General features: G+C 30.4%; 3 protein-coding genes across 3 annotated transcripts; all 3 read right to left on the reverse strand.

Annotated features, from left to right (window-relative positions):
* Nucleotides 1–1,727: 1,727 nt before the first annotated feature.
* Nucleotides 1,728–9,212, reverse strand: LOC119679734 (protein lin-54 homolog). The gene is made up of 5 exons (XM_038092235.1): nt 8,951–9,212; nt 3,651–5,473; nt 2,638–3,491; nt 2,425–2,567; nt 1,728–2,339 (listed from the first exon to the last, which is right to left on the reverse strand). The coding sequence occupies exons 1-5, from the start codon at nt 8,970–8,972 to the stop codon at nt 1,927–1,929; spliced, it is 3,255 nt and encodes a 1,084-aa protein (XP_037948163.1). The 5' UTR covers nt 8,973–9,212; the 3' UTR covers nt 1,728–1,926.
* Nucleotides 6,251–8,146, reverse strand: LOC119679735 (elongation factor Tu). The gene is made up of 2 exons (XM_038092236.1): nt 8,042–8,146; nt 6,251–7,987 (listed from the first exon to the last, which is right to left on the reverse strand). Exon 2 carries the CDS (start codon nt 7,953–7,955, stop codon nt 6,480–6,482), a length of 1,476 nt encoding a protein of 491 aa, XP_037948164.1. The 5' UTR covers nt 7,956–7,987; nt 8,042–8,146; the 3' UTR covers nt 6,251–6,479.
* A 2,973-nt stretch (nt 9,213–12,185) lies between the features above and the next one.
* On the reverse strand, nt 12,186–16,781 carry LOC119679733 (guanylate kinase-associated protein mars). The gene is made up of 4 exons (XM_038092234.1): nt 14,782–16,781; nt 14,163–14,725; nt 12,380–13,223; nt 12,186–12,321 (listed from the first exon to the last, which is right to left on the reverse strand). The coding sequence occupies exons 1-4, from the start codon at nt 16,580–16,582 to the stop codon at nt 12,248–12,250; spliced, it is 3,282 nt and encodes a 1,093-aa protein (XP_037948162.1). The 5' UTR covers nt 16,583–16,781; the 3' UTR covers nt 12,186–12,247.
* Nucleotides 16,782–16,911: the final 130 nt, after the last annotated feature.

Raw genomic sequence — 16,911 nt, forward strand, 5'->3', positions numbered from 1 at the left:
GAAGTTATCTAATGGCCTGCCACTGCTACCAACCAATCAACCATGGTTCGCTTCCATATTTGTTCATTATTTGGACTTAAATTTCTTAATAGCGGTATTTAGACTTAGCACAGTTACTCGATATTCGCTTAAGTGACGATATGACAAACGTATGAACGGTCTTTCATACCCCTTTCTCTGTAAAGCTGTAAAATGAAATCATCAAAGCAGATGATTTTGTTTTTGTTTTGTTTTTTTTTGGGTATATAAAAGTAAGGAGATAACTTTGATTTAATGTTTTAATTGTAATATTTTTGATTCTATCAAACATTCAAATTTCAAATTAAATTTAAATTTTGTGAAATATTTCACAACAATAAAATTCAATGTACTCAATTGATACCAAGAAATTTTGATATCGAATATCGATAAAATAATCAGTCTTGATCCCTTGGTAATTCGTAACTCATTAACGTTGTAATTTCACGAAAACAAAAACACAACAGTTCTGTCACTTTACCGAGTTACCGAGCATATCTGAATACCCATAATGTAAATGATTAAAAAAAATTGTGCAATTTTTATCCATTTCTCCATTTACTTAACAAAATCAGTTCGGAAGATAATTATATATATATATAAATTCATTCACTTCTACTTCCTTTTTGTATTTGTCAAAGCTTCCATCTATAATTGCCATATTGAAGTTTTTTTATCAGTATTATTTCTATATTCTTTATATGGATATTATTTGGTTTTTTATATGGCAAATATAGCTAATCTCTTTACTCTTATGGAGATGAACCCGAACATTAGTAATGTACGATAGTCTAACCATACTATAAAGTACAGTTTACAGCTTATCAAAACTATTCAGAATGTATTCACTGCAATAGTGTGCAAAAATTAAAAAAAATACAAGTGTAGTGGGGAATGTACATGATATGTGCAATAGTGAATTTTTGTATTTAAATAATTCTTTAAATAATTACTTAAATTTGAATGAGATTCTATATCACTATATCATAGTAAATACATTAGAGGGTTGATATACGCTCCTGACGTGGGTGGCTGACAATAAATGTGCTTGCACCAAACCAATTTAATTGACGAAATTCGTTTTGGGTAAGATTTAAATGTAAAATAAGACGGCAGTAATTACTTTTTTATATAGTGAAAAATTTCTGATCCATTTTGAAAGGTTCATTTCCGTAATTAAAATACAACTCAATTTTACACGTACATACATGTTAAGCACTTTTGTTACGATTGCAATAACAATAAGAATATAGTGTAAGTAAATAATATTTATTTACAATATTTAAATTACAATATTAAGATAAATCAGTATATACAAAAGCTGTTAATGTAATTTTTAAAAATCTTATAAATAAATATTTAGTCGTAATATTGGTTTTTAACATAATAACAAAATATAACTTAAAAAATAAAATACAAATAATATTCATATTGTATAATCCTTTTAGAAAGGTTCATTTTTAAAAAAGCATGCTTTTTACTCTGCAATAAATTGATACAAATATACAATATTATATCAAAATAAAATGGCAGATATTAAAGAAACCCAAAATGATAATTAAAAGTAATTCTCTCAAAATATATCTTCTTGTAATATATACATTTTACTTAACCATTTATTACATAATTAAAGAACTTGTCATATAATATATAAATTATTGTTAAATTTTTACAAAATTGTTTATTAATATAAAATATATGTGCATAAACGCATGCATTTAATAATATTAACAGTTTGATTCGGTATCAAATTATTGTTGTTTCTTGGATGGGAAATTCCTTACTCTCATTAGCACAACGAAATTTTGTCCACCGTACGAAATATTTCGAACTTGCCACCTAATATTTGATGCGCAGTCCTCTTACGAGTACCATATTGTTCCAACGGGTATTCATCAAAACAACAGCTTATTCCTGCATATAACTGGAATCGTTATTGCGTATTGAGAAGTCAATAATCTCAACAAGACATCGGCCCATTTCTTCCATAATCAAACGTTCTGTTACAGTATCTGTCATGCCGTTTTTGATGCTTTCATCAGCCTGTGATAGCATACATTGTATGGTTGCGTCAACAACTTCTTGTGTAATGATATTACATTGTTGTTTAATTGGAGGTAAACCGTCACAGCTGTTGCTATTGCTCCCTGAATCAAGTTCGACACCATATCTTCTATCTCTTTTAGCATCCTTTTTATCTTGATCATCATGTATGCGTTTTCGACCAGAAATTTGATTATGAGTTTCGTTAATTTTTTGAAGCAACTTCGTATCAATAGGGTCCATATCTAAATCAGGCCGCTCTTCAATATTACGACAACCTATTTAATTTAATATAAAAAGTATTTAATAAGATATTTTTAAATGTACATATGTATAAATAAAAGCTGGAATAAAAATACTTACCCACACATTTGCAGTTAGATGAACATGAAATTTTTGCCTCATAACATTCACAGTAGTTCTTCAAACATCCCGATCGTTTACAATTGCAACCTTTATTATGTAAACGAGTGTCGCTTTGGTCTCGTGATGAGGTTATTTTTGGTCTAAAAATGAGAAACATTTTTAAATAACGAAAATAACGTAATTTCAAATAATTCTTTGCACTATACTCACTTAAAAGCACTTGGGTTGCGTTCTAAGCAACTTTTAATAGCTCGCTGTCGTTCGTCCTGATACTGAAGGTTATTAAAGCAATCTTTGCAAGTACAATCTTGGCAGAATTCTCCATTTGCAAAGCAATCGCAATATAATTTTAAACATTGCGACTTGCTGCAGTTACAATGCTTGCGTCTCACTACCCCATTATCTTCTAAAAATGGCTTTACATCTGCATCTTCCTTTATTTCCTGTTTTATTTTAAGTGTTGGCAACTTACTATGAGATAATATGTTATGCTTGTCCGCATCTTCCACTTTATGTTGCTGTAGTTGATGTTCTTCTGGTTCCAATTCTTCCTTTTTTACTTTAACAAATTGCATTAGTTTCTTGGACTGTACTAACTCAGAATCTTTAATAGGTAAAGCTTTATGCTGTTGCTGTTGTGCCATTATCGCTTTGGCCTGCCCGCAAATTATCAAAGATTTAACATCGGAATGCTGAGCATTGTTTTTCAAAACACTGAAAAGTTTTTTTTTCTGTACTTGACTCGGTGAACTATCAGCGCTTAGCACTCCTACACGTTGTATATATCCATGACGTTGTATTCCCGAAGTTCCTGGTCGCATTAAGGGGCGCGGCATTATAACTATATGTTTACCGCTCGCAATTGTCTTGATTTCCGGTTGATTTTTCTCATTCACTGAAGAAGTTATCTTATGTATTTCCGAATTAATTTGAGATATTTTGTTTTTACGCAAAAGGCTGAGGTTATCACCACCAACCGGTGTATATGAATGAAACTGTTTATTTAATACCATCGATGTATTAGCCACTTTTCTTTCCAATGCATTATTTTGTATAAGTGATTTCTGAAAAGCAGAATATATAGAATAAATTTACTATTTTTATTAAATTATTATATCACCTTTTAAAATAAATTTATTTCAAAAGATATATGTATATAGTAAATGCATCCGACAGTGCAAAATCGAGTTTAAAAGGAACGTAATTAAAATTATAGTACTTACCATTCCCAGACCTGAAGCTGAAATTGCTACTGGTAGTACGCCAGATTTTTTAGATGTTTGCGTTACAAAAAATTTTGTTGTATTGGGACGTAGAACAGTAAACTTCTGAGGTAAAGAGTTCAAAATTTTTATTGTAGGTGCCGTGGTGCTGGCCATTGTTGTTTTAGTACTCAATGCAGCCGAAGTACTACTAGTGTTAGAACTGCTAGAAACTAGTTTATCACCAACTGTAGAAGTTGTTATTGTTGTAGTTGTTGTAGCAATTGTTACTGCCGTCGTTGCTACAATTGTTGCGGCTGGAGGTGTTGCTATTATATTACCACTTGATGTGGTAGCTGTGTTGATTGTTGTAGTTCCATTAACACTCGCAGTTGATAAAGGCAAAACACGTGTTATTTTAGTAGGTAATTGTAATGTTTTTAAATTGTTCAAGTTAATTATTGTTGCCGCTTTGCCCTGTCCACCCACACTTGTTACCATTTTCGGTGACAATTTTATTAAATTTTGACTAGACACCATTATTTGTTTGCCTGTAGCACTATTTACCAATATTTTTCCAGCTGTACTTGTCATTGGTGCATTCTTCATTTTAAAAGCAGTTACATTGCTTATAGGAGTAACTGCTCCACTAGTATTTGGTTGCTTTTCAATTTTAACTATTTTTGTACCTTCATTTGAAGTGGTTGTAACGCCGGTTGTCGTGTTTGACGAAACAGAAATGGCGTTTTTCAATGGAGTTTTAATAATCATCTGACCAGATGACGTAGGGATAACTTTACTTGTCCCCAGTTTTGTCGCAATAGATGTGTTTAAAGATATAGGGTTTTTCTTCAATATCGAATTGGAGCTCGTCGTACTTGTCACTGTTGTTAAAGTTGGAATTGATGATTTAACAGGTAAAAACTTTCCAGATGACGTACGCACTACTTGTATGGAAAAGGTTTTACTAGGTGTGTTGTTCGATGGTGTTGTACTATTGGTAGTTGTGACGGTTGGAGTTGCCTTAGATATCGTATTTGGTAGTGAAATTTGCGTCTTCTGTGAAGGTGTTGAACCTGTTCTATTTAATGATGTTACTGGTGTCGCTGTCGATGTTGTTGAAGTTGTTACAGTTGTCGATACTGTTAAAGTTGCAGCTTTCGCTAACTTAACAGTTGAAGTCGGTGTTTGTAGACGTATGCCCGAAGTTTTTTGTATATAAAGTATTTGCCCATTCGCTGTTTTGACAGCAGTTTTTCCAACAGGTAATGTAAGAGGCGTGGACGATCCCAATGCTTTTGGAGATATCTTTATAATATGATTTGTAGTTGCAGTCGTACTTTTCGGTAGAATATTTTTAGCATTAAGTAATATTGGGGAATTGGTTATCTTATTGCTTGGAACAGTTGCTAGTTTGATTGCAGAATTTCCTGTAATGGTTTTGTTTGTCGACGTTAATCTATTACCACTATTCAAGCTTACAATTGATTTAACGAATTTGGCTGTAGTTGTTGTATGTGTGGTGTTTATAATTGTTGTTATTACTTTACTGGTCTCAACTTTATCAATTTTTGGTTTATCTGGTGTAATTAATATGTCATCCGCTTGTGTTGTTATGGGTACGATTTTTTCATGCCGTATTACATCTTTTGACTGTCTTTGATTTTTGATTTGTGGTATTGACTTCTTAGAGCCCGGAGTGTGTAAAGAATCATCTCCTGGGAGCTTTTTACTTTCCTCTATTGGACTATCCAATTGGTTATCAGGAATTTTCTTTATTGGCGATTCCTCAAGCAAATCCTCAAAGCTAATTTCAGGTAGAATGGGTGTATCATTTAAATTATCTGAAATACGTACACATAAATATAAGTAACATATAAAAAAAACATTAATTCGCAATTTAAAATATTTTCAATATGTTTAAAGCAATATAATATATATACCAAGACTTGCAATTGTACCTTTTTGGTGGTTTGCTTCGTTAAGTAATGACAGCGTTTTTCTATGCCGATTTAGGAATGTTTCATTGAAAGGAACACTCAATGACAGCAATAGAACACGTTAACGATGTGTATATCACCTTTAAGTGTTGGAACAATACTATTTTAACATAGATTTATTACTAAGTAATTTACTTAGTATGATGTAGAATAAATGAATTAAGAATGGAAAAAAAGAAATAGTTGTTACTAGTACCGCATAAAGATATCTTTATACATCGCTCATACATCGGTTGTATTATAACCAATCCTTAAACAGAAAATAATCCACTCTGAACTTAAGTCTATATAAAATTATTAGCAGCTAAGTAAAGAAATTTCATTCAAATATATCATAGGGTAATAAAGGAATATTCAATTCTTTATATAAATGAAATTAGAAGTCCAGCACAATATATTTATTTCTCATTTATAAAATCAAAATTATAAAACGCATAACTTTTCATCCAAATAAAGATAAACAAAATAGCAAAAAGTTTGAAATGAATTCAAATAAGTCCTGAGAAATTCTGACCAGCAACGACATTTTCAAATTCAGTTACAAAATCGATTTTAAATAAAAATAATATTCTATTATATAGTGGCGGCACAAAAATTTACACTATAAGTCATATAAAATTTAACATTTGAATACAATACTTTTTAAGCTTTTTATTTCTTACTTCAAGAGACCTCAATTAACATTTCTCGTTTCTTATTGTTTACATTTTGTATTGAATTAAAAATTTCAAAAGTACAATGTTAGAAATTAAGACATCCATAAACTAATTATATATGTATTAAAACTATATTTAAGTATTTTTAATTATAAAAGACAATTAAAAGGCAATATGTATCCTGCAAACAAGTTTTACTTTTTAGCGGCTTGTTTTTTCTCTCGTGCTTTCTTGCCTTCTGTCAGTTCTAAACGTTCACTTTCACTTAATGTTGCTAAAACTTTCGTCACAACTCCAGTGCCAAGTGTTAGATTACCATCACGTAATGTAAAACGTTGTCCTTGTTCTAACACCATAGGCCGTATTAAGCGTAAAATAAGTTTAGTATCTTCACCAGGCATAACCATTTCTTTATCGGGTATTTGGACTTGGACAGCACAATCCCATGTACGTGAGAACATTTGCAATTGAATGAAAGACATAAATGGTTTTGGTCTACCACCTTCTTCTTTAGATAATATGTACACTTGTGCCTCAAGTTGATCCAGTGCCTTCACGGTACCTGGTTTGCACATAACCATACCGCGCTTGATATCGTCACGTTTGACACCTCGAACTAATGCACCTAATTGATCACCGGCTTGAGCTTCCTCTAAAATTTGATGGAACATTTCAACCCCGGTTACAGTTGATTTTAGTACTTTATTGTAGCCAACAAATTCACATTCCATTCCCTTTTTAACAATTCCACGTTCCAAACGGCCTGTCACAACAGTTCCGCGTCCAGGAATAGAATAAACGTTTTCAACTGGTAAAAGGAATGGTTTATCTAATTCACGCACGGGTGTTGGTATAAATCTATCAACCTCAGCAAGTAATTTTATTATTGCTTCTGAACCAATTTCTGGTTTATTTCCTTCCAAAGCACATAACGCTGATCCTTTAACAATAGGAACGTTATCACCATCATAACCCATTTCAGACATAAGTTCACGTATTTCCATTTCTACTAAATCAACCATTTCTTGATCGGCTGCATCTACTTTATTTATAAATACGACAATATGATTTATACCAATCTGCTTTGCAAGCAACAAATGTTCTCTAGTCTGTGGCATAGCTCCGTCAGTAGCTGCTACCACCAAAATTGCACCGTCCATCTGTGCAGTACCTGTAATCATATTTTTTATGTAATCAGCATGACCAGGACAATCAGTATGACCATAGTGCCGATTCTCTGTCTGATATTCAATATGTGCTACATTAATGGTGATTCCACGTGCCTTTTCCTCAGGTGCATTATCAATTTCATTATACTTCTTGCTTTCTGCTAATTTCTTATCGGCTAAGACTTTTGTTATTGCTGCAGTTAATGTAGTTTTGCCATGATCAACATGACCAATTGTGCCTACATTACAATGCGGCTTTGTGCGTTCAAATACTTTTTTTTCGGCCGCATACTGACGCACGTATTGTTGAAGGGCCGGGGAAGGTGAGCTCAATGCAGGTTGACAATGGTAACAATGAAGTAAAGCGGCATAAGCACCTCGGTTACTGCGTATAATTCTCGCGGTATTCAATGCTCTGCGAGTTACAGAAGTTCCACTATTCCAATTATTCAAAATATTGCCGACTATGGCCGTTTGACGAACAGCTTTGAATGCAGACATCTTCGATTTTTTTGATAATGATGTTTAATTAACTAAAGAAATAATTTCCATAAAAACTCTAAACTTAATTTATTAAAATAACTTACATTATATTATTTATTTTATTTTAACAATCACACCTCGCAAAGAAAATATGTCAGTTGCGTAAAACTAACCCCAAAAGAAACATTTCCCTACCACTAAATGTCAGAGTAAAAAAATAAAAGCGCCCTCTAACTTTCAGATCTATTCAATTCTAAGTAATTTTACACTTTTTTTTAGAATTTTTTTATAATTAACAATGTAAAAATACTTTACTAAGCAAAATAAAGCATGTAATAAACATGTGTCTCTAAAATCGAAAAAAAACATTTGTAAAAACTTAAACATATTCACTTGCATTAATTGGATATGTTAATATTTATTTGATATTTTTTAAACATTTAAACGAAAATTATTATATCATATATTAATATTATTATTTTACCACCAATATAATTCAAATTGTAGTAATTTAAAATGAAATTGTTACGGATATGTATGCAAGCAAACACACAATCAGGAGGCGATGGTAAACATTTGAATGAAACATACATCGTGTAAAAGAAATCTGGAACTTAGCGCGAAATATGGCAGCCCAGTTTAAAATTTACTTTTCGATGGGATGTTTAAACTTTACGAGGCATCGATAAAATTTTGCATTCGAATATTATTGAACAAATTGGTTAAAATTTTTATTCTTATGAACTTATTAATATTGTAAACATATACTATTTATTTGTTTTCACACTCCATATTGAGCCCATAATGCTATACACATTGCAGCATTAGACTCTTACCAAAATACGAAAAACTTTAAATGTATGAGACAATTTATATAAATAATATTATTACTACAATTAATATGCATTTAATATGAAATTTGGTTTTAAACAATTTAATTTTCAACAGAATTCCTCTATATACGTTCAAAACTAATTCAAAAAATTGAAATTTATTTACTCATAAAAACTTACCTGGGGCTGCGTTAGTGTCCATTGTAACTTTTTATTGATTTTATTTTAAATTAATTGCACATATAATAATCGAATCCATAAACAACTTTTGATTAAAATTATTTAAAAGTATAGAACCACAACGCGGATAAAAGATTCAACCCGTGCTACAGTCAGCGAATCAGTTGAATAAGCTATACCACTTTCAATGTTGATTGCGATAAAAAATAAACTTTTTTCGCCACTAGTTCTCTTTAAGTTTTAAAAAGATAAAGTTTCACCTCTATTTTTATTACTAATTTTTCATTTTCTTTAATATTCAATTTAAATTTTCAAAAAAATTTTACTGCTGCGAATTTTACGAAGGAAATTTCTTTTATAATTTCGTTACTTGACGTTTGGTGTCATACATTGGGAAATTGGTTATATATATCCGCTAAAGGGAAATTTATTGAAACCATACATTGATGCATTTCAAGTGAAACTAAAAAAATTACTTATAAATAAAAAAATTTTTTTTTTATTGACATACGTTTTATTAAATATCAAATATAACATTATAACCAAATCAAATATGTCTTAAATATATATAGTATGTCTTAAATATATTTAGTATCAGTTTTAACATATAATATCAAAAAATCATTTATGAAAAGTAAACTACCATTTACTTGAAAGTAGAAATAACTTTTGGTAGTAAATTGATTTGTTATATGTATTATATGTATGACTCATATCCGTATAACTAGAGTTGTAATGTATATATACAACTCGTGTTATAACTTCTGCATAAACAATGACATTCCAACAAATTCAGAATTTTATATTGGAAATTATAGCATTACAAACTAACTTCTAGATAAAATCATGTTAACATATATTTTCAAAACTAAATTAATTTTTAGTAGGCATTCTGCTGCGCACAGGTCAAGTCTTAATCTAATTGATTAATATATAGCAAATATGTACAAATAATAATAATGTTACTTTCTATTTATTTTATTTTTCCATATTCAAAGATGAACGATACTAAGGTACTTAAAGAAACTGATAAATGGCTTATACACCATATAAATGTATAAATTTATCTGCTTGGTAAATAAACTCTTAAATTTTGTATGAAATATAGTTTACACAAACTTGATAATTTTACATTAAAATTTTACTGAATAAATTTATATCATAAATTGTGTGCCAATACAGAGTTGCATTACAAAACAAGCAAGTGATGTACCAAAATGTCTTTGTAAACATTTTTTAGTTTGGATATTTTGCTGAATTTAAGTATTTTATTTTATAATTTATTGATAGCGACACAAGTGATCAATAAAGTTTTCATAAATATTTAAAATTGCAAAGTTTTCATAAATATTAAAAATTGCAACGTTATTGGCTAAAAAATTGCGTTGCTAAGCAATGCATTCTGTACTGTCATAATTATTGCTGATATAAATATATATTTATTTTGATATATACATATTTATATACATATAACAATTAAGCATCAAAAATAATTTACACACATGAATAGAATTTTTAAAAAAATTATAGTTTATATTGCATTCAGGAGTATTGTAAATATTGCAACAACTTTCATGTTTTTAATACATGTATGAAAAACGTTTTGTCGTTAGAAATGCAACTCTAAAAATTTCCGCTTTCTTCATGTTTGGAAATAGGATATTTTATGAATTGCTATGGTTTAATTTGAGTACCTTATACAAAATTTTATTTATGAACTATAAGTACAGTTTTGCTTATTTCACATTTGTTTAACTAAAAGCAACCTAAACTTTAGAAAGTTTAATTTTAAAAAATATACTCTTTCTCTCCAAACGTAGGAGTTAATAAAATTTTACTTCGATAAATTCAATTAAACATGAACTAGGGAAGAATTTGTAACGTAGGGCTAATAAATTATTGCTAATAAATTTTTGTTTTGACTTAGTTTAATCGTTTTAATAAAAAAATTAAATATGGTATTTTAGCAACATCTTATATTTTACTAAACTTTTAAAATATTAACTAAATCTGCTTTAACCAACGTTCAAAAATGTATTGACGTTTAATAAAGCAAAGTATGAAATATGTTCTTAGGATTTAATTTGAAGAAAACGCCTTAGATTTTCTTAATCTACAATAACCCTTGATCTGCGTTTTAAAAATCATTATGAAGGTTTTATACCATTATATTGTACTATAAGCTATATTAAAATGTAGTGCTTTGTTCAGAATGTGACAAACAATTAGTCTAAAAATGGCGGGCACTGAAGATAAAGTTGATGTTATGTATAGTTTTTTCACTATAAAGTTTATGTTTATGTATAAACTTAGAATCTGTAGTACAGCAATTAGAATAAATTTAATAATTTCTAACAATTGTACCTGCAAATAACAGTTTAAGAATTTAGTTTGAAATTAATTACTGTTGCCATTTGGCACTTCTAATAAAATTGAATACAGCACTTAGGTTTCACGCCAGTGACTAATTTAGGTTTTCACACATTATAGATCTTATATCTCTTTTTTATATGAAGACGGACACATAAATAATACCATCTATTCTAATTAACATCTATAATTAGTTTCAAATTAAGTTTCGTATTTAAATATGCAAAACAAATCAATTCAAAACAATTATCAGTATTGAGCAAAATAAATCAAAATGTCGTTTTTATCAGATTTCCTAAAATAGGAAATTATTTTTTAGTGCAGGGTTGATATTATTAAGAATTATATTGGTACTATGTAGATGATATACGTAGCTCAAATCCATACCAAGATTTTATATATTACATCTGATGTAAATGCATTTACTATTATATTTACAGAGGTACCTAAAGTACTATTATTTTACATTAATTTTCTTTAATTAACAAAAATTGGAGTGAAGTTCGTTTCTAAATTAGAGAAATTTTTATTGCGTACAGTGCAGCAATCCATCAAAACAATTCTTTTTTTATTTGAATCTGAAGACGTCTGCAATATTACAACAAACATTGAGCTATGTACTAAAGCTGCATTGTAGCTATCTTTAAAATTTTTGTTTTCAATTAATTGCAGGAAAAATTTACGTAAAAGTTTAAATGTCAGGGTTGGAAAAATTAATTGGACTTATTATTTTTCTCATTACAACAAATTAATCGTATATGAATATACGTTGTTTTAACCCACCATACAACCGCTTTTATATTAACTAAATATTCTAATATAAAAAATTCATTTTCAATTTCAACATAAGCTAATGACAATTTTTATTAATATTTTAGAATTAACAAAGAAAATCGTGTAAAATATAATAGAACAACAAAAAATAAACTAAGGTATTATAATTTCAGATGATGGGCGCAATTTGATCGTACGGTTGCGTAATGTATACTCCCCTGGTGATTCTGAAAAGAACAATTATATTCAATTATTTTTAAATAAAAAGTTGCTATAAAATTGTACCATTTTCGTCTTTATCATTTTGATGTGTATCATGATCTCTATCAGCATTTCCATTATTATCATTTTTAGGCATATGTTTAAGAACTTTGATAGAATCATAGTCAGATTTTTGTTTATTGAAAATTTTGTCGGATGTGTCCATTTCATCATTAATAATAAATTTAAAATTTTTTATGCACAACTTTTCATTGAAATTCACATTTTTCGGTTTTCCCTTTGGTGTGCCGGGAGTTTTTAAAATAGATTTTCTTTCATTTATACGTTTCGACATTTGACTAGGAGTTGTCATTGCTAATATACTATTTTGACTCTTTCGTTCTGCACCCACAAGTGCAGTCTTCAACAAATTAGTATGTTCCATAAATGTTTCTTCCATAAGTGTTAAGCTACGCCTGTATTCGTTAATCGTTTCTACGTGTTTAGATAAATCCGATGGGGCATTACGATTAATTAAAGTTTTACGCGATGACGGTGTCATAGTAATAATCGTTGGTGTTTTTGAAAAGCTTTTCCTATCTCTTACCAGTACGGAAATACGTCTTGATGAGCTGCGACCTTGAGAACTAGGTGTACCACTACGAGAGTGACGTTTATGTGACGGTGTAAGCTCAATTCCATTTTGCAGAATATCAATTTTAGTATCTTTTGCATTATTTCGCCTTTCTGCGTGTATTTTTCGTAGCATTTCTTGTAGCGCTGAGCTAGGCTTCGCTTTAAATGCTGTTTTAGCTTTTGGTTTAACTTTTTTCTTTTTCTCATTTACTTTAACAATTACGTCTGGATCAGACCAATTGTTATCCCGCCAATGATTTAAACTGTCAAACCGTTTATCTACATTATCGATCTAAGAATAAAAAAATTTATCAATATACATAATCAAGTAAAGACTGCCAAGACTAAGAAAAATATAGTAACATTTATAATATAATAGAAACTTATTAATAACTCATACTCTTCGGAAGACTGAACTCTGTTATCTATAGCATTAAAGTTATAGCAGTCAAAATTCTATCTCTAGGCTGGCTCAAATAGCAGAATTTTCCACGCACTGGGTTTATGTCATTCTTTCTTCCAAGAAGGTGCACAATATAGTGGTCTGCATTCCAGTGAACCTTGGCAAAGAGTAAAAAGGCTTAGATATCTATATCTACAATATAGTCAATCGTCAACAAATCATATTTCTCTTATAAGTTTTCTTACAGGGTCTTGTTGGACTGATTTGACATGCTACAGCAATTTGTGAATAAAAACAATCAAACTTACTAAGACTAGACCAGCTACTCAATTCAGTAAATCGGATTCTTAATGTGGATAAAGTTGGGATAAAGTCTCTAATAAAAAGGTAGAAATAAAGCAGTCGCCATTAACGTGACACTTCACTTAAACCACCAGGCTAAAGAGGTGTTTCGTTATTGCAAATACGATAACGAAAACCATACCCCCTTAGTAGAACGAACACCTGATGCTATTGTCAAGATCTGCGCTGCCGCATTAGTAAGATGAGTCTGTTTAAGGACACTAAATGCTTCTAGTAATATTCTTTGTGACTGTGTAGCTTTAATCTGCGCTAGGTGAAAAATTCTATTTAATGTTGTGCAATATTATTTCATTATTGTTCTCATATGCCAATGTATATGGGCTATTCTTAGTGCAGATGGAGTCTTATTTGTTTTGATTGTGCTTTTTTAAAAGAGGCATTGCAAATTCTATGAAATTTATTGTCAAAAGTGCTGAATAAAATATACATTGTCAATTTATTATTACTTTTACATATGAGACTAACCTGTAAGCCAAGCATCGACCAAAAGCCTTCTAAATCTACATCCGTCACAGGCTTAGTATCCTCGCTTCCATCGTCAACCACATCTTTTTTATTTGCTCCACTTTCACAACGCTCAATAAGTCCTTTGAATTGCATAAACTTTTTACTAGTTAAAAGTCTCGTTTGTCCTATAGTAGCATTAATCATATCATCACCCCCCGTATTTTGTAATTGTTGTAAATTTTCGTTTTTATATTTTTCCCAATTTTCGCAAAGGCTATCAAGGCGTTCAATTTCATTGCTTAATTGTTCGCGGAAATAACTTACTGCAGCAACGATGCGACGTGTTTCGATCGAAAGACTTGCTTTAGTTATATCTGCATTGCCATTTGTCTTAACGCAATCAGTCTCACTGTTTAGATAAATGCTGTTGCGTTTTTCTTTTTCCTTTATTAAACTAACTTTTCCTCTCGAAACACTTACAAATGGGCTCAAATAACTAATTGGTTTCTCCTCAATTTCAGGTGGAGTTTTAAGCTTATCATCGTCTTCATTAAACTTATTGATTGATTTCAATGTTTTATCTGTAATTATAAAATATATTTCATTAGTTGAAACCAAAGAAAATCTAAAATTATACCCTTCACTATTGCGGCATTTTGGTTTAATGGAATATCCATTGAACCATGAGAACCTTCTATTACTGAATATCGCAAAAAGTTGAACTTTTTTGAATTGAATGTAAGTGCACGCTTCGCTGAGTTATCAGATGAAGGTTTTTGTATTTCTTGCGTTTCTAATGGTTTAACAGGACTTACTGCATTATTTATATCCTCAACTGCATTGGTTAACGGCGACTTCAACTTAGTCGATGTTACAAATGCTTCAAACGGATTGAAATTACCTATTTCAAATGGGGTTTTCAATACAGGTTGCTGCAATTCCTGGTCACTTAAATAGTTAAAAGCTTTCTTTTTATTCATCTGTGGCAATTTATTAATTTTCTTCGACTTAAGATTCCTAGACAAATGTGTAGCTTTATGGCTTTCTTTAATGTTATTTTCTTGCTTAGTCTGCAGTTCTTTTATTTTGCCTATAGCGCCTCTTTGCAGAGCAGTATTAGTTGGTTTCGAATTTACCTTTCCTGTTGGTTTATTAAAAGCTCCCTTATCCTGTTTAGCTTTTAAAGTACTTATATTTGACACGCCAGTCTTAGCCTTATTCAGTTTTGCATTATCAACCACTGCTGTTAAATTGGGTGCAACCATTTTAGGCTTATCTTGCTTATTATTAAGTTTTTCAGATATTTTTTTTGTTGATATTGCTTTGTGGTGCGTTGTTTGTGAAAACGCCAAAGTCTGCGGTTTGGCAGATGAATTTGTATCGCTTTTTATTCCACCGCGAACAGACGTAACAGCTGCCTTTTCAGTTATATTTTTTGTGATAGTTGATTTTCGCAGTTGTGTTGCTGATTTGATTCCTGCTGCATCGATCTTTGTTGTATTATAAGAAATATTGGTTTTTCTTTCAGGACAGTTTAGTTTATTTCGCAAAACTTCTGACGTTAAACTAGAAATTGGTCTTTTGTTTAAATTATCTCCACTTAAGTTATTGTTTTTTCTAGGCGGTGTTGGAACAACTGTGTAAATAGATTGCCGAGTCTTTCTATCTTCTTGATTTAATTTATGCTCTGAAGTAACTGGACTTTTAATTCCTGCAGGTGGTTTAAATTGATAGTTTTTTGGCATTGCACTTTCTACTGAACTTTTTGCACTCTTTATGGGTTTTGTATGGGCGCCTGCCGGCACGAATGGTTTAGTTATATTTTTTCGTTCTTGTTCTTTACTTTTCTTTTCATTTTTCCAAGCTATATATCTATTAAGAAAATTTTGTCGTCGTGAATTCTTTTCAGATGCAGACGCTTCACCAACAGTACCAGTTAGAGATTTTGTCCCATTACCGCTGGTTGCTTGGTTCTCCTTATTTTGCTTCGTTTGTTTTATGTTAAGCTCTTTTTCATCAAAAGCATTTTGGCGCTGGATTTTAACCATTTTTGCACAATTTATTTCTGCTTTTTCAGGTTTCGGTTTCTCAATACACGTTTGTAAATCATTTTTTAAATCCAAATTTATTTGTTTGTCAGCGTTTCGTGCCGGCAAGCAATCAATTCCGCCACAAAGTTCACTGGATTCATTTTTATTACTTTTAGAATTAGTGTGATTATTTAAATCGCTCCTGCTAATGCCATTAGATGGTAACTCGTTCTTTATGCCCTCCTTTTTAGGCGATGGACTTACTGATATATTTCGGCAACTTAAATAATTTTGCATGCGTTTTTCTGCTCGATTGGTATTACTTATATTTCTATTTATTTTGCTAAAATTTCTAGGGCTTAATAGACCATTATTTAGGTCTTTGTAGAGAGATCTATGACGTTCCATCGAATAAAGTTAGTCTAAGTAAATTAAAAACGATATTCAAAGGCGCGAACAAACTGTAATACCGAACTGTTAAACAAAAACTGAAAAATAAATTCAAATGCCGCTATGGGTATTTATTGCGTTAGAAGGAAAATTTTTTAAATCCAGGGACGTATTAAGAAAAAATGATGGTTGATAATTTCCTACTAAAACATATAATTCACTATGTTAATTATTTTAAAGAAAAACAATATTATTTTTTTGACAATTCTTTAATTTTAAAGTTTAATAATTAAAATAACTCTGTTTTTAAAAAAAAAATATTAATTGTGCCACTAATAATGTAGTAA

This window comes from Teleopsis dalmanni, chromosome 2 (genome assembly GCF_002237135.1).
Source record: "Teleopsis dalmanni isolate 2A chromosome 2, ASM223713v2, whole genome shotgun sequence".
NCBI lineage: Eukaryota > Metazoa > Arthropoda > Insecta > Diptera > Diopsidae > Teleopsis > Teleopsis dalmanni.

Coding starts and splice junctions, on each gene's coding strand:
- LOC119679735 (XM_038092236.1), bottom strand. CDS start 7,955: ATGTCTGCATTCAAAGCTGTTCGTCAAACGGCCATAGTCGGCAATATT.
- LOC119679734 (XM_038092235.1), bottom strand. CDS start 8,972: ATGGACACTAACGCAGCCCCAG. Junction 2,568..2,637: donor CGCAACCCAAGTGCTTTTAA/GTGAGTATAGTG, acceptor TCTCATTTTTAG/ACCAAAAATAACCTCATCAC. Junction 2,340..2,424: donor ATCTAACTGCAAATGTGTGG/GTAAGTATTTTT, acceptor TAAATTAAATAG/GTTGTCGTAATATTGAAGAG.
- LOC119679733 (XM_038092234.1), bottom strand. CDS start 16,582: ATGGAACGTCATAGATCTCTCTACAAAGACCTAAATAATGGTCTATTA. Junction 14,726..14,781: donor AAATGCCGCAATAGTGAAGG/GTATAATTTTAG, acceptor TTATAATTACAG/ATAAAACATTGAAATCAATC. Junction 12,322..12,379: donor AAATGATAAAGACGAAAATG/GTACAATTTTAT, acceptor TGTTCTTTTCAG/AATCACCAGGGGAGTATACA.